General features: G+C 56.6%; 1 protein-coding gene across 1 annotated transcript in view; it reads left to right on the top strand.

The window, feature by feature from the left end:
- Nucleotides 1-2,487: 2,487 nt before the first annotated feature.
- Nucleotides 2,488-22,454, top strand: part of LOC309684611 (E3 ubiquitin-protein ligase TRIM36-like) — a gene marked incomplete at both ends in the record, with an annotated part of 29,072 nt that continues 9,105 nt past the window's right edge. Inside the window, one exon of the mRNA XM_082500488.1 lies at nucleotides 2,488-2,499. Within this exon, the coding sequence (XP_082356614.1) occupies nucleotides 2,488-2,499 (12 nt within the window). The remainder of the gene's footprint in view (nucleotides 2,500-22,454) is intronic.

Genomic DNA, 22,454 nt, shown 5'->3' with positions numbered 1-22,454 from the left:
TGAAGACCGAAGAAAAGGCGGCATTCAGGAACTCTGCCTTCTCTGTGTCTTCCACCACTAGGGCACCTGTCTCATTCGCCAGTGGGCCTACATTTTCCCTAATCTTCCTTTTTCTATTGATATACTCAAAGAATCTCTTCTTATTGTCTTTAACTGCAGTGGCCAAGCTGAGTTCTGAAGTTCACTTGTGCTGTTGTCTGAAGTTTACTTGTGCTGTTTTCTTCTCCTGGCAACGCCAGCAGCAGAGCCGTCGGAGGAGAAGGGTGAGTGCCAGGCTGGTGGTGCGGAGGGGCATGTGAGTGTGATGTGCGCGGTGGCCCCGGAAGGCACTGAGAAGGGTCGGTTGGTCTGGCTGTGCGGGAGGATGCTCTGCCCGCAGCGACCGCCCGAGCAAGCGCGGCCTTGGGGAAGCGTCTGGTTGAGCGTTTGTTGGCGTATTGGAGAAGAGCTGGGCAGGTGTCCCAAAGGGCAGCGTTTGGTGGGACCCCCTTCAGCCCAAAACTTTGTGGGACCTTATTGAAGCCACCCTGGTGAGGCCTCTGCTCCTTCCACCCAAGTACTTTACGTTTCACACCGTGGAGTGGTCATTTCTGACTGCATCCTCAGCAGGACCTGGGGCCGGTGGCTGTAGCTTCAACTGTGGAGCTGTAGAGACCTGGGAAGGATGGAGGAGAAGGAATGAGCCTCCTGGTGAAGGGAGGGAAGTGAGGAGGTGCGGCGTCCACGCTGGCCTTGAGGACTGGCTGGGCAGGAGAGGACATGTTGGTGTAGGAGCCATGGAGCAGCCCGTGGCCAGAAGCAGAGGGTGGACACAGGGAGCATGGGTTCAATGTGACAGGGAGCACAACCTCGGTGCAGAGGTTATAACTAGAGGGCTGGGAGCGAGAGCAGCGTCCAGCCTGGGCAGGGGAGCTGGGTCTGCTCGTCCTCCATGTGAGAAATGGTGGTTTGCAGGTAGCATCTGGTTGCACTTGCTGGAATGCAGAGCAGGAGAGAGTTGTGTCTACTGCCAGGGGAGATTTCTGATGGATTTGAGACATGGAAGAGTTGACGAGGCTTTGGGCTGGGTTGACTTGGGTTGGGGTGCTGGCACGCACCCCTTGCTGCTTTCCCCCCTGTCCCCAGCCCAGGTCTTGGGGGAACATCTTCCTCAGCCTTGGCTTTCTCTTCTCTTGGACCTGGAAAAGTGAAACAGTGATGGGAATCAGAGCCAAACCAGACATGGTGCTCGGTTCTCACCAATCCCCTACTTTCTGCGCAGGGGACCGATGGTGGTCACAGCATGGTTTCAGCTTTGCGGGGTTGCGGCTGCTCTGAAAGGCCGTTGGGGCCGGTTTTCCCCTACAAAGGCAGGACACAGGCAGAAAGATGGCAGCGGGGAGGAACTGGGGGTACCTGGGTGCTGGGTCGGGGCCGCAGCTCACCCCAATGCACCCTCGGGTGCCCCCGTGCTCTGTGAGGGGGGGTTTCAGGGCCTGAAGGGTTGTCCCTGTGTCCCTGCCAGGCTCACTGTGGTGGCACGCTGCTCTGCGTCGGGCTGGGGGTGGCGGGGAAGGGTCTGGCATGCTGGGGCCGTCACTGACCCTCGTTTTCTCTCCCACCATGGAGCTCCTGGGCGTACCTCTCGGGTCTGTACGGAGCCCCCCCGGCCGGCGCCTGCTCCAGGCTGAACAACCCCAACGCTCAGCCTGTCCTCCCAGCAGAGGGGCTCCAGCCCTCACAGCATCTCCGTGGCCTCCTCTGGCCCCGCTCCAGCAGGTCCATGTCTTTCCTATGTTGGGGGCTCCAGAGCTGGACACAGTACTCCAGGTGGGGTCTCACCAGAACGCAGCAGAGGGGCAGAACCACATCCCTTGCCCTGCTGGCCACACTTCTGATGCAGCCTGGGATATGGATGGCTTTCTGGGCTGCGATCACATGTTGCTGGCTCATGTTGAGCTTCTCATCAATCAGCACCCCCAGGTCCTTCTCCCCAGGGCTGCGCTCCATCCATTCTCCGCCCAGCCTGGATTTGGGCTTGGGATTGCCCCGACCCAGGTGCAGGACCTTGCACTGGGCCTCATTGAACTTCATGAGGTTGGCATGTGCCCACCTCTCCAGCCTGTCGTTAGTAGAAGGCCAGGCCTGCAGCACCCGGTTATCACCCCGGCTCGGGTGGGAGGCGATGCTCCTGCATGGGGGGGTTGCCCTGCACTGGGGGGGAAATGCCACAGAGGGAAGGTCTCGCCAAAGTGGGGGCCGCGCTCATGCTCCCTCTCCCCCATCCCTCCCCAGATCGCCCCGGCAGAAGGTCCCGAGGGCAGCGAGCGGATGGTCATCATCACAGGGCCGCCCGAGGCTCAGTTCAGGGTGCGCTGGGTGGGGACTATGGGGGGGGGGAACAGTAAGGGACAAGTCGCAGGCGTCCCTGTGGTCACCACTGTGCTGCCAGCCTGGCTTGGCCTCCCTCAGCGCCGGGGGAGCTCTTTGTTGGGTACCCTGGTTTTGATGCTGCTGGACGTGGGGACATTATCAGCTTTGGGGATGGAGAGGCACAGCGGGCGCTGCCTGATGGTTTTCCTTTCTGTCCGTGTCCTCCCCAGGCCCAGGGGTGAATATTTGGGAAGCTGAAAGAGGCAAACTTCTTTAACGCGAAAGAAGAAGTGAAGCTTGAAGCCCACATCAAGGTGCCTTCCTTTGCAGCCGGCCACGTGATAGGCAAAGGTGGCAAAACGGTAGGTGGTGGTGCCCCGGGGACGCAGAGTTGGGCATCACCCATCACCCCTGCCCACCCCAGGGGGACAAATCCCGGGTGCACAGTGGTTTCAGCGACGTCTTGACCCTCAGCCCCCATGTCCTGGTGGTGGTTCTCGTTGGTCCCAAGGAAGGGGGAGACACACAGGGTGCCTGGTGCCGTGGTGACACCGGCAGTGGAGGATTTTGGCTCTTCCACAACAGAAGCCTCTTGTGGTTCGCTCCAGGTGAACGAACTGCAAAACTTAACCAGTGCGGAAGTCCTTGTGCCATGAGACCAAACCCTGGACGAGAACGAGGAGGTCATCGTTAAAATCATTGGGCATTTCTTTGCCAGTCAGGTACGGTTTGGCTGTGGCTTTACCTGATCTTCCCCGGCCGCTTTCATCCACCGAGGAAAGGTGTGGGGCTTGCTGAGCCCAGCACCACCCGAGCGACCTGCTGCTCTTCTTTTGGGAGGTCCCTGTGTCCCCAAGAGGCACTGAAGGTGTTTCGGTAGCTCCCCCCGGCTGTGCGAGCGCTGAAATTGAAGATTGGCTAGATTGATCTAAAAATGGGTGTTTTGGATGCTGTGCAGAGCAGCACCCGGGGTGTGAATGGACTCCCCGGTGTGGGCAAATCCATGCGCATCCCACCTGGGTGCATCTTCCATAACCTTGTCTCCTGTACACTTAGGTGGCATGGCGACCCCCCAAAAAATTCAGGCTCTCTCGAGGAGTGAAGCACAAGTTAAAAAAACAGCCAACCAACCAACCTGAAATTAATTACAGCTTGTCCAGAGTGACAAGTTGGGAGCAGCGAGATGCTCGATGGGGGCTCGGGAGTGGTTGGTGGGGGGAGAAACAGTGCCCTGACCCCCACCTCTTGCTTTTCCCCTCTCCTCCCCAGGACTGCACAGCGCAAGATGAGGGAAATGCTCCAGCAGGTGAAGCAGCAGGAGCAGAAACACGCTCCGGGAGCCCCGGCCTCGCAGCACAGCAAGGGAGGCTCCCGCCGTGCCGCCCAGCACCGCCCGATGAATGTAACCCCCCAGCCGGACATCCCCCCCCTCCCAAATCCTCCTCCCCCACCCCCAGCAGGTCAGGGGAGCAAACCAAAGACCCCCCCAAACACACAGCCCCCCATTCCCCGCGGCGCTGCGAGGATGCACAGCCGAGGGGTACGGGGAGGGCTCTCTCCATCCCACAGCCTCCCCCTTCCTCCTCCCTCGCCTCCCGACGCTCTCCCTTTAGTTGGACTAACGTGGGCAGGTTTGGGTACCTCAGCACCTCACGCTTGTGTCTCCCTTTTAGAGATTTTGTATGCCTTGGAAACCTGAGAGTTGGAGGGTTTTTTTATTAATTTTCTAATAAAAAAAGAAACGAGTTGGACAAAACGATGGGAATAGGCAGCACTGTAGTCATTCTCTCCGGGGCGTTGTGGAGGAAGGCTGCCAGTCTTCCTCCCAGTGTACTTTTCCCCGTTGGCTCCAGACTGCTGCTGGGGCTGAGCTCTGAGCCGCCAGAGCGGTTCTCAGCAGACGGTCACTCGGCGCAGACAATGAGGCCCTGAATAGCCCTTCCTGTGCTCTTGATGGCTCCGGACGGCTCTGCTCCTCTGCTGCTTCTAAGGTGGGGCTGCCCCAGTGCCCTCACTCAGGAGCCTTTTGTCTGTGCAGGTCTCACTTGTGACAGGGGGTGGGGGTGTTGCCAAACTAACTGCTGTGCTGCGATGTGTGAGTGGGTGTTCCTGCCCGTGTCAGTGCCAGAGCTCTTCCGTAGGCTCTTCTGCCAGCGGAGAGCCAGGGGCCGCTCCTTCAGGAGAGAGCTTGTTTAAAAAGAGGAAAAAAAAAAAGGGGGGAGAAGTGGGAAAAGAAAAAAGAGGAAAAAGATAAAAAAAGGGGAAAAAAGTAAAAAAGAGAAAAATTAAAACGGGGGAAAAGGGAGAAACAGAGAAAAAAGGGGGGAAAAGAAAAAAAAAGGGAAAAAGAACAAAGGGGAAAAAGAGGAAAAAAGTAAAAAAAGAGAAAAAGTAAAACGGGGGGGACGGGAAAAAGAAAAAAGGGGGAAAAAGCAAAAAACAAAAAGGGAAAAAGAAAAAAGGGGAAAAAGAGAAAAAAGGGGGAAGAAGTGAAAAAAGAGAAAAATAAAAATGGGGGGAAAGGGGAAACAGAAAAATGGGGGAAAAGGCAAAAAAAAATCGGAAAAAAAAGGGGAAAAAGAGAAAAAAGGAGGGGGAAGCTAAAAACAAAAGGGAGAAAGAAGAGAAAGGGCAAAAGAAAAAAAAAACCCACATATTAAAAAAGAAAGGTAGAAAGGAAACAAACAAACGAACAAACCAAGGAAGGAAAGTGGGAACATCCCCCGGGCAGGAGGAGGGACAGGAGCCGGGGGAGGGGGGAGGTGGGGGGAGGTGGGGGGAGGTGGCGGTGCCAGCGCCGGCCCCGGGGGCTGCGACACCACGTTTTTGTCCTCTACTGCAAAGTGTTCTGTGAAAAACAACCAACCAAATCCCACCCAACGACAACATCAAAAACCAAAGAGAAATCTCTCCAGCTCACACGAGCCTGAGCTGCTCTCCGTTGCTCTCTTTCCAGTGTCTCGGGGGGGCGGTCACGGCCGAGCTGAGATTGGGGGGTGGTGGTGGTGGGAGTTTGCCCCATGGCTGTGATGGGGGGAGAAGGGGTGGGTGAGGAGTGGAGGATGTGCTGTGGGGTTTTTTTTTGGGGTGGTGGTGGTTTTTTGCCAGGTGTCGCTTTACCCAGTGGCTCGGGGAGGCGTTGGCATCAGGAAGCCTGTGCTAAAGCGGGGTGGGGGCCTCGCCGCAGTTGGTTAGCAGAGCCAAAGTCGTTATTAATGGTTATTAATGGTGCACTAATTACGCCCTTGTAACTGGGAAGCTCAGATGCCCCCTAAGCACCCCCCCGGTGCTTCTCTAGCCAGGCGAGCGCTGGGCGTCCCCCCCGCAGGAGAGGAGCGCACCTCCGGGGTGGGTGGAAGGGCATCACCCAACGGGGAGAGGACCAAGATGGGGCTTGGGTGTCCCTTGGGGTGGCCGGGTGGCGGGGTAGGGCTGCTGGGGGCTGCCACGATGAGGGACACCCCCACACCTTTCTCCATGGCTCCCAGAGCTCTGCTCCCTCTCTCCCTCCCACCCATCCAGTGCCACCGGAGAGGTGGTGTCCCCCCTCCCGGGGCGGGCAGGGGCTGTGCCACCCCATCTAACACCTCAGCGCACCAAAGCACCTCACTGGGGGAGGGACTCTGCGCCTGGTAGCCCCGTGCTCCCCAGCACTGTAAGGATGGGGCTGAGCCCCCACCATGGCCACCCTGTGCAAACCAAAGACCCCCCCCACCCCCATTCCCCGCAGCGCTGCGAGGGTGCACAGCCGAGGGGTACGGGGAGGGCTCTCTCCATCCCACAGCCTCCCCCTTCCTCCTCCCTCGCCTCCCGACGCTACCCCTTCAGTTGGACTAACACAGGCAGAGAGAGAGAGAAAGAGAGGTTTTATTATTCTTTTTTTTTTAAATTTTTTATTTCCTAAAAGCCACCGGTTTTTCATCCCAGGCATGGCCAGAGGAGCTCACCCAGCGTTGAGGGGGGGAGGTTGGGCTGCGGCACACAGCGCAGCGGCTCATCAGTTTTTAGAATTAATGTAACGATAACAAAACTAACAGCGATTTTTAAGTTTTGTAAGGATTTTATTTATTTATTTATTTATTTCATTTCAGAGGGGGTGGGGGCGGGAGGGGGATGTTTGTTTTTTAGCACAAGCCGGCTTTTCTAGAGGTTAAAGAAAGGCCGTGCTCGGCCGTAAACGCTTTGGGGAAAGTTCCCGGTTGCAAGGAGAGAAGGTGGGAAAAGAGGGGCAGGGGGGGAAAACAGATTTCCAAGAGGTTGTCAGCCCAGGGCTGGGAGAAAAAAAAAACAAAACACTAGCAAAATTATTATTTTTTTTTTAATTTCAAAAATAAAACACACACAACCCCCAACCCCAAATGACACACACACATCCACACACAAAAACTACCTCAGGTTTTCATACCTCAGAACATTGCGCTTCTGTTTCCCTTTTAGAGATTTTCTATGCCTTGTAAAACTGATAGCTGGAGCATTATTTTTGTTTATTTTCTTAATAAAAAAAAAAAAACGAGTTGGAAAACACACTCTTACTGAGTGCGAGGCGGGAGAAGGAATGCAATCCCACGGGTGCCAGAGCTCTTCCATAGTCTCCTTCCGCTGGCTGAGAGCCAGGGGCTGTTCCTTTGGAGAAAGCTTGAGAAATGTTTGAAAAGAGAAAAAGAAAAAAAAACAAAAGAAAAAAATGGGGGGAGAAAAAAAAGAGGGGAAAGAAGAACAAAGAGAAAAAGGAGATAAAAGGGGGGGAAGAAAAAAGGGGGAAAAAGAAAAAAAGGGAAAATGAAAAAAGGGGAGGGAAGAGAAAAAAAAAGGAAAAGGAAACAAAAACCCCAAATATAAAAAAAGAAAGGTAAAAAGGAAAAAAAAAAAAACCAACCAAACCAAGCAAGGAAAGTGGTGAAAGCCATCGGGCAAGAGGGACGAGAGCCGGGGGTGAGGTGGTGGTGCCAGCGCCGGCCCCAGGGGCTGCGACACCACACTGCAAAGTGTTCTGTGAAAAAAACCAACCAAATCCCACCCAACGACAACATCAAAAAACAAAGAGAAATCTCTCCAGCTCACACGAGCCTGAGCTGCTCTCCATTGCTTTCATTCCAGTGTCTCAGGGGGGGTCACGGCCGAGCTGAGATTGGGGGGGTGGTGGTGGGAGTTTGCCCCATGGCTGTGATGGGGGGAGAAGGGGTGGGTGGGGAGTGGGGGATGTGCTGTGGGGTTTTTTTTGGGGTGGTGGTGGGTTTTTTGCCAGGTGTCGCTTTACCCAGTGGCTCGGGGAGTGTGACGAAACGGGAAAAGGGGCTTCACTGAGAGGTTCAAATTAACAATTTCTTTGGACTTCGTTCACAGGCCCAATACGTCACTATTGCAAGTTCTGCGTGTGCGATGGCGATTTCACTATTGCAGTTTAGAAGCAATTAGCAGGATCCACTATTGCGAGCTACAAATGCCCCCGACAAGTAGCAACACAAACCACAAGGGCGCTAGATATTAATACCTTAAAAGAGTGCACCAGTCACAAACTCAATCACATGGCATATACCGTACGGATGTTTCTTAGTCACTTACCCTCTCTCTCTCAGGTGAGGTCGCTCCATCCCGGGGAAGTTACCCTGTACAGCGTCCTGGATGGGGGGGGGGGGGGTGTGGATCTCCGAGGGGCCAGCTGTATCCTTGGAGGATTCCCCATTTGTCTCCCCAGACCCTGCGATTTATATTTCCTGACTCGGTGAGGGTGCAGGATTATGCCCGAGTGGATTACACTGTCTGGGATATTTCCCTCTGGTGGTGCCATAGCGAAGTCTCTGTTGCCAATTTGTGATGTCCGGCGCTCAACGTCACAGGAGGAGTGGTGGGATGGGACTCGGGGCATTTTGTTTGTTAAGGGCCATTTGGTTTTGGTTGTTCTGTGCCATCTTGAGATAAGCCCGGGCTGAGCTGTTTTGCAGCTGCCCCCAAGTTCTCTCTGCACAGCCAAGGCACGGCAGAGATGGAGCTGAGTGGGATGGCAGCTCCCTGCCTCTCACCTCTGGTGCTCTGAAACCGGCTTGGCTGGCTGCTCCCACACAGTGTGTTACTGGCTTGCCCAGCAGGTGAAGAACCCAGATTTGGGACGCCACTGGGCTGTCTGTAAGGGGTCCTGGGCTGCCCTTATGTGGTCCTGGGGGGGAATCTTGCAGGCCAGAGGGAGTCTGGGGCAGCCCTTCAAGGATCTGGGGGTCCCCTCTGGTGCCTCTGGGGAGGGTTTTGTGGCTGGGGAGGGCCAAGCTGGTTTCAAGAGGTGCTTCCTCCCTTTCTCCAGCCCACCCAGCTCCCCCGACACCACCACCCCCCCAGGTTGGTGGGTGCCAGCAGTGCCAGCCTGTCCCACTGGGTCGGGCACTGAGGGGGGCACAGCCCCAGCCGCGGGATGGGAGGAGGAACCACAGCACCAGGGATAGAGACCAACATTTTATTTCTTTCACATTTCCCATGGGGGGCACCCCAGGGTTGCGCGGCTGCACCGCAGCTGGTGCCAGGGGGGACTCCAACGTCCCCCCCACAGCTCACCTGGCTCCGCTCGTGATGCTTTTGATGGGGCTCAGCGCGGTCTCTTCTGTGCTACGGACCAAGCGGCTCCAGGTAGGCGACTGCTGCACCGCACTGTGCCACAGCGTGGGGAGGGGTTGGGGGCTGTGGCGCAGGGCTGGGAGCTGCTCCCGTCTCACCCAGCTCCCGGGGTCCTGCAGAGGGACTGGAAGAAGCCAAAGCAAGGGACGACAGACACGAGAGCCCGCCCAGAGGAGCAGAGCGGTGAGTGGCCCTGGCACCGAGCACCATGCAAACAGCCCACACCCCACGGCAGCCCTGAGCCGGGGCTGTGCCGGGGGCTGCCGGCCGCTCACTCCGTCCCCTCCCTCAGCAGCTTCTTGGCTAGCAGATGAAGGCTGGGAGCTCAAGTCGATGCAGGAGAAGCAGGGAGTGTGGGGGAGACCCCCAGATCCTGCCCCAGACCCTCAGCCTGTGCCCTGCCCTGCCTGTGCTGGGCAGCCCTGCCCGCCTGCTGAGGAGGGGGTGCTGCCCGCGGGCTCCAGCGGAGGAGACGGGGTGCAGCGGGTTTCTTCTCTCTCCTCCTCTGCAGGGCAACCGAGGAGGCAGCGAGGAGGGAGCACCGGGCCCCACAGGACCCACTGGGCTCCCTGCCAACCATATACCATCCGAGCAGAGATGCCTCTCTCTACCCCCTGTCCCCCCTCCCCCCCCAAGTCCCCCTGCCCTCCTCTGCCGCCTATAGGTCCTATCAGTGGGGACAGCTCCTTCTGGTCCAGGCACCCCCCGGGCTCCTGGGCCCCCCGAGGGCCACCGCAAGAGCCCCTGCAGCCTGTGCTCGCTGGCCAACTCGGAGGACTGCAGCAGCCTGTTGAGGAGCAGCTCCTCTTCCCAGAGCTCCCTCTACCACTTCCTGGAGCCCTGGCCCAGTGCAGCAACAGAGCCAGTGGTGCTCACACACTCAGGACACCCCCGCTCTCCCATGGCTGCTGGTGGGGCAGTGGGGAAACTGGGGCTGGTCCTCAGCCAGGAGCCTCCACAGGAGCTGCCAGCAGGGACCGAGAAAGAGTGGGTTCCCCAGCAGGGGATGGACAGGACACAGAGGCCCACGGAAGAGCAACTGTCCCCCAGAAGGCCCCCAGCCATGGACATGGACAAGGTGGAGCGGGTGCGGGAGATCACCTGCGCTTTCCAGGCCTTGAAGGCAAAGAGGGAGGAACCCTGCAAGACCACGGGCAGGGAGTGTGGCCAGGCAGACCCAGGGCTGTGCAGGGCAGGAAGATGCCCACGGTAGGGCTGCGCCTGGCTGTGGGGCTACCTGAAGGGCTGGTGGAGATGCCACTAGCCGTGTCTGCTTCTGCCAGCCCTGCAAGTGGTGACAGCGCCAGGCCCAGAAGACCAACAGTGCCCCGAATACTGAGCGGCTGTGGGGTGTGGGGCCGGGAACCCCTCTGGGGTACCCCCTATGTGAAACGTTAAAGAAATAAAATGTTTGTCTCTAGCCCTCGTGCTGTCCTCCCTCCTCCCATCCCACCGCTGCGGGTGCTCCCCCGAGGGAGCAGGTGCAATCAGCAAGCACTGTGTGTTGAGCTCCCCTGCTCACAGCCATGCTCCGCCTGAAGGCGGCGAGGCAGGAGCAGTCCCCAGCCAACTTGGGCACAAAAAGGTTCATCTGACTCAGCGGGTGAGGAAGGGCCCGTTTCAACTCCGTACCTTTGGTATTCTCAGGTCAGAGGATTTGATGGAGCCAACTGAGAGCGGCAGCATACGCTGTGGGGCTCTGAGCTGCTGCGTGGTGCCAGGTCTATCCAATGTCAGGCAGTACGTTCCCAGGAGACGTCACTGCTAACAACCCTTCTGAGGAAGTCGGTCCGTTTCTGTAGTCGTAGCCTGCCTGGAGAAACAGCCCCACGGAGCTAATAGTCTGCTGAGCAGCAAGGGAGCAGAGTCGCTGACTCTCAACCAAGGACTGAAACACAGCAACCCACTCTACTGCCTTCCCCCTACGCCCGCTGCCTCCCACAGTTTAGAAGAACCAGGGGGTTCCAAGTGAGGGGACCCCTCCCCCACTCCCCCAAATCTGCTCAACATCCCCAAACCTCCCTCAAGACACGGGACTCCTCCCACACACCTCCACTCCCCACACCGACAACCCTCCCCCTCCCCCAACGCTCCAAAAAGCAGCAGTCCTTAGGGCAGACTCCTTAAGCTGACTCCACAGCTACGGCTCCCCGTCGGCTCTGGGGGAGACAAGGGGGCCCCGCGGGTCTCCGTGGGCTTTAAGGGGGTCCCAGGGCTGCCCACGGGCTCCCAGCAATGCCCGTGCCCACCACCCACCCCCGCTTCAGGGGGCCCAGCGCTGACACCCCCCGACCCATCTCGGGGGTACCTGGGGGGACTCGGCCGTGGGCTGGAGGCGGGCGAAGGGGGCACGGCCGGGCTGACCTGCCGGAGGAAGGGGGGGGCTGAGAGCGGAGCCCAGAGCGGAGCCAAGCGCCCCGCCAGGCTTGCCCCGGGCACCCTGCGCTGCGGCCGGGGCTGCCGCCACCTGCGGGGAGCGAGCGGGGGGTGAGGGGGCGGCAGCGGGGGACGGGGGGGGGTGGCCTGAATCGGCTCTGTTTCCCCCGGGGACCCCCCACTCGGCTCCGCCACCCCCAAACAGGCCCAGACCGCCCCCCGAGCCCCCCAGCCCGGTCCCGCCACCCCACAAACCCCCCGAACTGGCCCTGCACACCTCCGCGCCGCCACCCCGCCCGCCCGCTCCCGCCCTCCTCGGCTCCGGTCCCCCCGTCTCCCCCGGTACCGACCGTCGCAGCTCCCGCCCGCCGCCGTACACCGGAAGTGCTCCCCCTCACGTCCGCCCACCCGCGCATGTGCCGAGGCGAAAACCCGGGCCACGCCCCCCTGCGTCGCCGCGGCAAACGCGAGCGAGGGGGCGGGGCCGCGCCGAGGAGAACGAGCCCCGCAGCACAGCTTCTCTCCGCGTCGGGCAATGCGAGCCCGAAACCATCCCAGCCCTCCCCAAAAAGAGCCGGACATCCGCCTGCAGAGCTCCGCCAGCCCCCCCCGACGGATATCACGGGGATGGGGGGGAAGAAAACAACCAGAAAGGTACTGAAAATAGCTTGGAGATGGGGCTTAGAGATCCTTCTGAGAGGCAAAACCCGGCCTTTGTTCTCATTTTTGATCACGGGGTTTCGCAGTGCTTCGCGGGCGGTGGTTATCCAGGGGCATCAGCTATCCCGGGAAGCGAAAGTTCCCATCCCATGTGGCAAAAGTCCACTCGCATGAATAACTTAGACAAAACCAGCCCACAAAAGGACAAGAGGCACCTTTGGTCACCTTTTCCTAGAAGCTTCGCTAAACTGTATACTCAGATTGGCCCTGTCCTGCAGTTTCTTTCCCAGAGTTTTGCCCCCAAACCCACGCTTCCGGCCCCGGTCCCCAAGCCCTCCCTCAGGGCCCACCGCCTTTCCCCAGCCCGGCCTGTCCTTAAAGCTTTTTTTTTCACACACAGCCCTTTCCACTCACCTCCCTCCGGGGCCTCCTCTCTCACAGACACCTCACAGCCCTGCAAACCTCCCTCTCCCGAAAACCCATTCCCCCCTCACTCCCCCCTCACACAACACCTACTCCCCTCACACCCTCGCCCCCCCTTTCCCCTCTCCTCCCATTCAAAATGGCGCCGCCCTTCCCTTCCCTTCCCTTCCCTTCCCTTCCCTTCCCTTCCCTTCCCTTCCCTTCCCTTCCCTTCCCTTCCCTTCCCTTCCCTTCCCTTCCCTTCCCTTCCCTTCCCTTCCCTTCCCTTCCCTTCCCTTCCCTTCCCTTCCCTTCCCTTCCCTTCTCGCCTTTTCCTGCCACAGCCGCCGCCCCCCGCTCAGGTGACACCGCACACAGCCGCCATGAGGCGCGGCGGGGAGGGCCGGGGCTGTGAGAGGCGATGGCGGTGAGGGAACTCTTGGCTTTTCTCCTCTTCTTTTCATCTCCTCAGGCTTCGGGCAGCCCCGCGTGGGCGGCTGGAGATCCCCCCCTCCCCTTCCAGGAGTGCCCCCGGCCCTGGGGCGGCCCCCGCCTCCCTCCTCCCCACAGGCTCTCCTCAGGGAGAGCCCCCAAATCTGTCCCCCGGGCGGCCCCACAGCCTCCTGTGTGTCCGGGAATGGAGTTTCCTTCAGGGAGTGTCTCCAAACCTGTTCCCGGGGTGTCCCCACAGCCTCCTGCGTTGCCGGGAATGGGGTTTCCTTCAGGGAGAGGCCCCAAATCCATCTCTGTCGTTGCCCTACAGCCTCCTGCATGGCTGAGAGCAGTGTTTCCCTCAGGGAGAGCCCCCAAATCCATCCCCAGGGTGGTCCCGCAGCCTCCTGTGTGGCCAGGAATGGCGTTTCCCCTATGGATGGAGCCCTCTCCTTCCCCTGACTCCACTCCTGGGCAGCCTTTTCCTCCCTCCCACCTTCTCCCCACAGCCTCTTCCAGGGCTGGGAAAACACTCCTGCCCTTTCTCTTCCTGCGGGTTTTGATAAGAAGAGCCCCCCCGTCTGCCCAGCCCACACGTGGGGTCTGGGCAGCTCCACGCCTTGTGTTTGAACCGGGAATTGGGATATTCCAGTTTTCTTCTGCGATCAGGCCTGGTTGTGAAAGGGCCAGTTGTAGTGGTTAGGCTTTGGTGGGTGAGTAACAGCAAATCTTATTTAAATTTTCCTTTTTTTTAGATTTTGTGTAGGGGGCTTGTTGTCCTCACGCCCTCGAGTTCTGCTCCAGGTCAAGCAAAGCCCCATGGAACTGGCCCTAAGGGCGGCGGCGGCCATGTACCAGCGCCCCTTTGGCGTCGAGAACGTGGTTTATTTTGAGTTGAATCTCCCTGTTTTTCTTGAAAAGCGGGGGTCTGGTTTGTAGCGAGGCTTAAAACCCCGAGTTGTGCCTAAACGTGGGTCTGATTTCAACCTCAGGGGCTGCAACTCTGTCCAGCTCTGACTCACAGCCCTGGCAGCACCGTCAGCATGCCGGGCTCGGCGTTCTCTTGTATTTTGAAGGGTTTCTTACGGATCGGCAGCAGCCGGGGATATTTAGCAGCTGTGTATTGGTGGTGGAATCCATGTGGTGAAAAGATCTTTGGGGTAAAGAGGTGAATAGGTGTTGTTTTCTTTTTTTTCACCTGGAGAATGTTTCTTGTTGCCTTGTACCTGTAAAAAGATGTTCAAATTGTTAAGGTGTTCAAATCGTTTCATAAAATTACCCCCTAGACAGGAATATGTTTTGTGGTTGGTTTGGTTTTTTTTTTTATGAGAGTCCTTTCAGCCTGCTCTCCAGGTGGAAATGGGAAATGCAAAGGCATTACAATGATAGATTTGCTAAATCTGTTGCCAAGGTGTATATTACTGGCTTTCCCTGAAGCGGGGAAAAGACGTCCTGTTTAATTGTTGTTTGCATTTGAAATTCTCTGTGAAATGGATTAAGCAGTGTGGGCTTCTTTTTGTGGGTCTGCCCTTGGAAGGAGAGCGCCTTTAGGAAAAGGCTTTTCTGGAGGGGACAGAGAATTTAATTGCTGATGGCTCTAAAAGCGCGCCCTGTTTGGGTGGCCTGAAAACAAAACCCGTGAAAATCCATGACTGAAAAATGAGACTTTCTCCTAATGATCGGGGCTGCTGTTTCCACTGATTCGCCCATGAATAACAGCTCGTTCCTTACTGGTGGCTGAGGACCCTTGAATTGTTTCCCAAAGCCTAAGGCAGCGGGAAGGGCTGGGGTTGTCAGATCACTGCAAATCAAATAAAAGAGAGCGGTTTGGAGTTGTCTCGTTCCCTCTTTCTTTTCCCAAGAAAGAGGGGTGGAAAATGGTAAAATGTTTTGCGGCAAAGTTCAAAATGGCAAAGGATGTACCGTGTGGGGGGTGGGACGTGGGTTTAGGTGTTGGTGGGTACCCCAGCAATAAACCGTAAGAGGTAGAGCAGCTTTGTGGGACTTTTGGGGCTTGTTTTTGTGTGGATATTCGCTCGTTGCAGACCACGTTCCGGAGCCCTCCAACAGAGGCATTAGAAAAAGAAGTCTTTTTCTTAGTACTAATGCTTTGAATTTTCCAGTGTGGGAAAAGCCGCAAAAGTGTGTATTTCTGCCCTGCTGCGGAGAAATGGGTAATACTGAGCCCTACAATAGCTTGGTTGTTTTTTTTCCCCCTGTGTGATGACTGGTGTGGAGGGAGTTTGTACCAAAGAGTCAACTTCTGATTGTGGGCAGCCCCTGTTTTAGGAACTGTTGCACAGATTGCTTATCGATGCAACTGCTGCCGCGACTCCCGCACTCCCTGCTGAGTGATAATCCAAAACTGCAGAGCGAGCTGGGTGCCCGTGGAAGGGGAACTGCACTCTCAAGTGGAAATACTTGGGGTCTCTTTGCCTGTGGGAGGGAAAGGGACGTCAAGAGTCAACCTACACGAACTTCTCGCCTCCAGAGGTCTTGCTCTGGAGGTGACGGTTAATTGAGGGGAGTCGTGGAAGCGTGCTTTACTGAGCAACATGCTGCTGCTGGCCCGAGACTAAATGTCTCCAAAGTTTGGGGTTGGTTTAAGTGCTTTTTGGTTATTAGCTGGATGTCACTCTTAGAAGCACCTCTTGCCCTGTCTGGAGGGGTTTGCTGCTGCCTCCTGCATTGGGCCGAGGGGACCGGCAGCCCTCAGGACAGGGACTTTCTCAGGCGTGGAGGTTAAACCTGGTGCGTGCTGCTTAAAAACTGCTCTGGGTGTTAGTGCAGTGGTCACGGTGAGTGGTGGCTTAGGGGAGCCTGAGATTCTCATTCCTCTTAAGTGCGGGGGATTTTGGGGAGCCTGGGTGGTACAATCCCCTTCCTGCTCCCAGATTCCTGTCGCTGACCCATCAGCGGGGTGTTAGCAGAGCTGATGCCCGCAGCGGCTGAGGGTCGGCATGATCCCGGCATCGCCGGAGCTCTGGAGCCGAGGAATGGGAGCGTGGCCCGTTTCCATCATGGCTTGTGAGGGAAATAGTGCGGTTTGATATAGCCGGGGTGCGTAAACAGGGATTCCTCTTTGCACGTGTGCTTACAGGGTGCACGCAGGTGTGTTACTTGGAGTGTTTCTTAATGCCTGCGAAGCTTTCCGAGATTGGTTAATGAGCGTTGCTTTGCTGTGCAAGTGCAAAGTGTTATTTTCATGGAGAAACCAGCTCGGATGTTCCATTTAGGCATTCTGCCTTTAAAAAAAGAAAAATATTTTAAAGCTTTCCTTGCAGGCAGAATAACATCTGCTTTTGAGGATTGTTTCTTTCCCTGCAGGGTGGAAAAATCTACAGCCTCGCTAAGGCCGCAGAGGAAGAAAACTTGTCAGTTTCCTGGAGCAAACTGCAGTTTGGAGAGGGGGGGTGGTTTGCCAGAGCGCGTTTTAGCACCTGGTCGGGCACATTTCTTTTCCCTCGGGGCTGAGGTTTAACATCGCCTTTTCATGTGGCTGGGTTTTGGTTGTATGAATTAATGGGTGTTTCAATGGGAACCACAAGACCTAATTTCTCAGTCGCCATCCCAAAAATTGTGCATTCTAAAAAATCAGAATGCGGATGCAAGAACAGAATTTGGACCAGATTCTCCGGCGCCAGGACAGTGCACCGATGCTCCAGGGCGCTTTCCCCGGCAGCGAAGGCCTGGTCTGGCAGGAAGGCGGTGGTGGGGATGGCGAGGTACTGCCGGCTCAGCCGCCCCACGGCCGGGAAGCGATGCTCGTTCTTCTTCCACCAGTGCAGCAGCTGGTGCTGCGCTTGCAGAGGGGCTCCAGGATGTAGTTTTCCAGTTGCTGGTGGATCTCGGGTATGCTCTCCTCGGGTCCTACCCCAAAAGGATGTCATAGATGCTCTGAGATGGGGCGCTGGTGCATGGGTCCTTGCGAGCAGGCAGCTGGCTGCCAGCATCTGCGCCTGTGGCTTTGGAATCCGAGTTTGGCACCCCAGACTGGGTGGCAGATGGGGACTGGTGGTTGCAAACCCACAACAGCGTGGTTCTCACTGGCTGGTGCAGCTCGCTTCTCAGGCTGGGACTGAGAAACTGCATCTCCTTGAAGCGCGGGTCCAAAACAGAGGTGATAACTGCTGGGCTTTCGAGCACTTTCTCGAATGCAGTTCCCTTCCGTTTGGAAGACGGCAGAACACGGAGAATGGCATTACATGCGATCTACTCCTTGGTGTGTTGATTGGACAGGGAATCAGTCAAAAGAGAAAATAAGAAAAATTAATTTGCCTTCTACTTGGATGGCAGAAATCTACGAGAGGCAATAGAAGTCGGATGGTTGAACAAAATCTTGCATGGCTTTGAGTTTGCCCTGAGCTGACGGCTGCAAAGCCTATTGCGAAACCTATTCATTTTTGTGATGGTAGTGATTTTTGTTGGTGTTTTGTTTGGATGTCTTAAGAGTATCGTTATCAAGCAATTATCTCCCCCCAGCCCCGCCGTGCCCGCCGGCAGCAATGGGCCGATGGGGTCCTCAGCTGTCAGGTGGGAGGCAGCGGCACCGGGGCAGGGAGGGGGATGCCCGGTACCCCCGGGCGGGCCGTGCCGCCGGTGTGGCTGGAGGATGCTCCATGGCTGCTCACTGCGGCATTTCCCATGGCAGGGAGGAAACACAGGGGGAGCAGGGGGTGGGGGCAAATGGGGGAGGCAAAGCATCTGCACGGGGGGGAGGGGGGGGGGCTGTGAGGGCTATGGAAAGGGGAGTGAAGGGCATCTGCAAGGTTGGAGGGGGTAAGGAGGGTGGTAGGTGTCTAAAATGGGGTGCTGGGGGTGTGCAAGGAGGGGGGGCAGCAGGCCGCTGAAGGGGGGTGTAAGGCATCTGCAAGGCGGAGGGGTGGGGGCTCAAAGGGGGAGGTGAGGGGTACCCAAGGTGGGTGTGGGAGGGAGGCACCTGGGTGATGCCTGTTGGGGGTCTCCCCACCAGACCCCCCCTCCTTGTCCCCTCCTCCGCATCTCGATGTGACCCCCTGGTGATGCTGTGGCCCTTCAGAGCAGGGGGACAAAGGCCACTGTCCCCACAGAGCCCCATGCCACCCGGTCACCTCAGCTATTGTCCCACCGGGCGCTTGTGCGGATGCGCCTGGTGTTGGGGTGCAGGCAGGAGGTGGCTGGGTGGTCCCCCCATCTTTCTGCATTTCCTTAGCCTGGGGGAGGGCCTGTCCGCCCCCCCGCTGCACCCATGGGACCCGGCTGCAGGAGCTGCTCTCGGGGGCAAACGAGAGGTGGGGAATTAATTAATCTGCCCTGAAATTACAGCTCACGGCAAAGACGGAGAGGAATTTGCGTCTCCGCCAGCAAGGGATGACGGTCACGTCCTGGTGATGCTCAGCTGTGACCTGCGTGTCCCCCCCCCTCACAGCCCCACTTTGGGGCTCTGGAGATGTGTCCTCTCCCGGGTCCAGTCCCCGTCACAGCCCAAATCCTGGCTCAGGAGCCAGAGGGGTCCCCGCAGGGACGGTGCTGACCCCAACGATAGCAAAGGAGGGAGCCACAGGACCGGTGGCTTCGTCTGGGTAGGATGGAGATGGAGAGGGGCAAGGAGGGGGGTCTCCTGCTCCGCCACCAGAGCAGCTCCCCCAGTTTGGCCCCTCATCCCCTTATAACACTGGGATCAGTGTTATTAATTACACTTTGCGCGAGATTAATTACATTAATCCTCCCTCCTGCTGCTGGTGGCCAGTCCAGCTTGCGTGTGACAGGACGAGGGGGCTGAGGTGGGAAGTTTGCGTGCTCGTGCGATGCTTTTGGCCTCCCCCGGCACCGGGAGGACTCAAAGCCGGACGTGAACCTCTGCTTTGTACTTTTCCTCATCCTCAATTACACCAACGCTTCCCCAGGGAAAGATTTTTCTTTCTAACTGGAGGAGTTGCACTGAGACAGGTAAACTGAGGCAGGACAGTCAAAAATCCCTCTCTCTCCTGCTGGGACAAAAAAAACGCTGCAGCAAAATAATAATTTGGAGAAGTTTTCTTGAGATGGAACAACACTCTCTGCTCCAAAACTCAAAAGTGAGCTCGCCATCCCCTTTCCCAGCCCAGTTTCGATGCTTTGATGTTTTCCAGGCACCTGGCAGCGGCGGCAAAGGACAAAGTACTTGGGGGCCAGAAAAAGCTCATTCCCAGATGGGAACGTTTGTTCCTTTTGCTCGTTAAATTGGCTGGCGAGTGGGAGGTGTGAGCTTCCCCGAGCGTCGCTGCTGCGCGGCGGCAGGTGATGCCATTGGGTCGAAGCAGGAATTTGGGGGATAAAAAGCAGATTTCCAGTATTTTGCTCTTCTCTAAAGAGAAGGGTTTCCTGGAGGCCCTTTGAAAGCTGCAGTTGTGACTCGAGTGTGAGACGTGGTTGGTTTTTTATTTCTTTGAGCGCGGTGATCCCAGTGATGCTTCCCCAGCCCCGGGGGCAAGGGGAGAAGAGAACTCCTGTAGTTCTCCTTCAGCTTTTAAGGCACAGATGCTCTTTGTGCAGCGCTGGCAGTGGTATTTCAGCCAAGGAGGGCATTAGCTGTCAGCCCTTGGCTTTTTTTTTTTGAGGAGAAAAATGCAGTTTTGTGTGGAAAGCGGGCTTGCAGCAAGAGAAGCCTGAGCCTGGTTGGGCTGAAGACGAAGCTTCACCCTTGTAGGTTCTGAGGGCCTTTGGAGGTTGGTGGTGGCCATGTCCTGTGGCCAAGTGCCATCTAGTGAGTCCTGCAGGTATCACGTTTGGAGAATGAAACTGGCTGTGCTCAAAAGTGTGGGGTTGGGTCTCCCCACCCCACCCCACCCCCAGTTTGGAAATCCCTATTTTAATTTTTCGAAAGGAACCACAAGAATGAAGCAGGAGGCTTGGTTTTGGTTTGAAACACTCAACTGTCTCCCCTTTTAGTAAATCCTTCCAGACTCACGGTGTATACAATACAGGTGACATTACAGGTGGTTTTATTTGGGTAGGGGAAAAAAAACCTCCTCCAAGTCCGTGTTTTTAGGGCTGTGCCTGAAGGGGGAGACATGCAGAGGTGTGATGCTCGTTGGCTCGCGTGGCCGCGGGGATGGGTGATGACTGGGAGGACGTAAGGGAGCTCTCCTCACCTGGCCCCAACTTGTACCTTCTTCTTCTCGCTAAACAGAGACACGACGAGGAGGCGGTGATGGACCAGGGAAGAACGAGCACCGTTGCCAATATTCACTATGAGAAGGAGGAGCTGGAAGGTGAGTCGGGAGAGGTGGCACCAGCCCCACGCGTTTTCCCGTTGCGCAAAGTCCCTGCCGCGTCCTGTGCTCAGTGTACGCATCACCTGCAGCGAAACGTGGCGTGCTTCTAAATAAACAAGCACAGTTATTTTCACATTTTTTTTAATGTTGTGGCTTTTAGACAGAGGGGAAAAAGCCCCCGCGGCATCTGTGGTGTGAGTGTTGGCCACGGAGCTGGGCAGTTCCCAGCTTGTTTTCTCAGAGGCTGCTCTTGGCTTGGAGAGGTCAGGAGAATAATTTGATGGCTGCAGACACAGGGCTGTGATTTTCTTTTTTTTTGTTCCAGACTTCATTATCACGGGACTAATTGGATCTCCTCTTGTCGCCTTGTGCCGACAAAGATTTTAAAAATAATTACCTTCTGTGGCTGCTTAATGAGCAGGTCTGAGTGTTGTCCAGCCGAAGCTGGAATTTGAGACGAGGGTTGATACTTTCAGGGCACTTTTAGGTGACCCGGAGCCATCGCTTGTTGTTGCTCTGTTGTTGCAAAGTTAGAGTAAAACAGGCTTGGAAAAAGGGACGGGTCTCTGACATTCAGGAATGCAGTGAAACTAAAATGAAGAGAAGTTGGTGTTTCCTCCTGGGATGGCTGTGCTGGTTTAATCATGGCAGCGGCGTCAACCGTCTCCGCAATATCGAGAGTGATGAGAACGCTGCTTTTTTTGCAGGCCACCACACCCTGTCCGTGGGCATGCGGATGCCGCTGGTGAGGCAAAGCCACCGGCACCACCGACCCCACCGCCAGAAGCATCGGAAGAAGGAACGGGAGGACTGTGCCCCGATGGAGCAGGGCTACCACTGTAAGTCCCGCCGCAGCATTCATGAGCCTCCTCGGGGCTGCGTGGGTGCCGGGGTCCTCTGCAAGCAGGTCCGTGTGGCTGATTGGTGTGGTTTGCTGTTCTTCTGAGGGAAAGTGGCATTATTTGGGAGGCAGTTGAAGGCATAATGGATTGAGGCTGGTCTTCCTTAGAGGGATCCTGCCTTTAAAAATGGAAACGTGGGGAAGGAAAGTGGCCCATCCTTATGCAGAGGTGGAACAGATGGTTCTCCTTCTCCATGGCTCTGTGCAAGCCTGGCCAGACCCGGGGGAGAGGGGCCAGCCCAATATTTAGGGCTGAACTGTTGCCAATCGATGGCCACGTAGGGCTTGCTCCAGCGTTCGCTGCCGTCTTCCACGTCCTCCTCAAACTTCAGCCACCTGCGGACATCGGGCACGATCAGCCCCATTGCAAGAAAACAGCAGCTCTGTGGAAAGGGACCTGGGAGTCCTGGTGGACAACAGGATGACCATGAGCCAGCAATGTGCCCTGGTGGCCAAGAGGGCCAATGGCATCCTGGGGTGCATCAAAAAGAGTGTGGCCAGCAGGTGGAGGGAGGTCATCCTCCCCCTCTACTCTGCCCTGGTGAGGCCGCATCTGGAGTACTGCGTCCAGTTCTGGGCTCCCCAGTTCAAGAAAGACAGGGATCTGCTGGAGAGGGTCCAGCAAAGGGCTACGAAGATGATTAGGGGATTAGAACATCTTTCATATGAGGAAAGGCTGAGGAACTTGGGTCTCTTTAGTGTAGAGAAAAGAAGAATGAGGGGGAATCTTATTAATGCTTTCAAATACTTAAAGGGAGGATGCCAGAGGGATGGGAGGAGTCTTTTTTCAGTGGTGCTCATTGATAGGACGAGGGGTAATGGGCACAAGCTTGAACATAGGAAGTTCTATCTTAACATGAGGAGGAACTTCTTCACTTTGAGGGTAGTGGAGCACTGGAACAGGCTGCCCAGAGAGGTTGTGGAGTCTCCCACTCTGGAGATGTTCAAAACCCGCCTGGACGCTGTCCTGTGCAACCTGTTGTAGGTGACCCTGCTCTGGCAGGGGGGTTGGACTAGATGATCTCCAGAGGTCCCTTCCAACCCTGACTATTCTGTGATTCTGTGTTTTTTTTGTATGCCTCAGTTTCTCCTGGGGCTAAAATGGGAGAAGGAGACTTCTTTTTAGCAATGGAAGTTACTCTGTGCTTGCGATTGTCCTTCCTCAGCCAAGAAAACTTAACGTGGTCTTCCACGAAAGTGGTTTAATTTTTTTTCCTTCCTCCAGGCTCTTTGGAGGTTTGATCCGGGATGTGAAGCGAAAAGCCCCCTGGTTCTGGAGTGACTTTCGGGATGGTCTGAGCCTGCAGTGTCTGGCGTCCTTCCTCTTCCTCTACTGTGCCTGCATGTCCCCCGTCATCAATCACCTTTGGGGGACTGGTGGGGGAGGCGACCAACAGCCACATAGTGAGCACCTCTCTCTGTTGGGTGGCACGAGGGAGGACAACACTCATGCAAAAGTCCTTGCTGCAGTGAATTTGCACTTGTGGTTTTCC

The sequence above is a fragment of the Vanellus vanellus genome (genome assembly GCF_965231255.1).
Source record: "Vanellus vanellus genome assembly, contig: HAP1_SCAFFOLD_319, whole genome shotgun sequence".
Classification (NCBI taxonomy): Eukaryota; Metazoa; Chordata; class Aves; order Charadriiformes; family Charadriidae; genus Vanellus; species Vanellus vanellus.
Note: the sequence above shows the minus strand (reverse complement) of the source record. Positions and strands in the feature narration are given on the sequence as shown.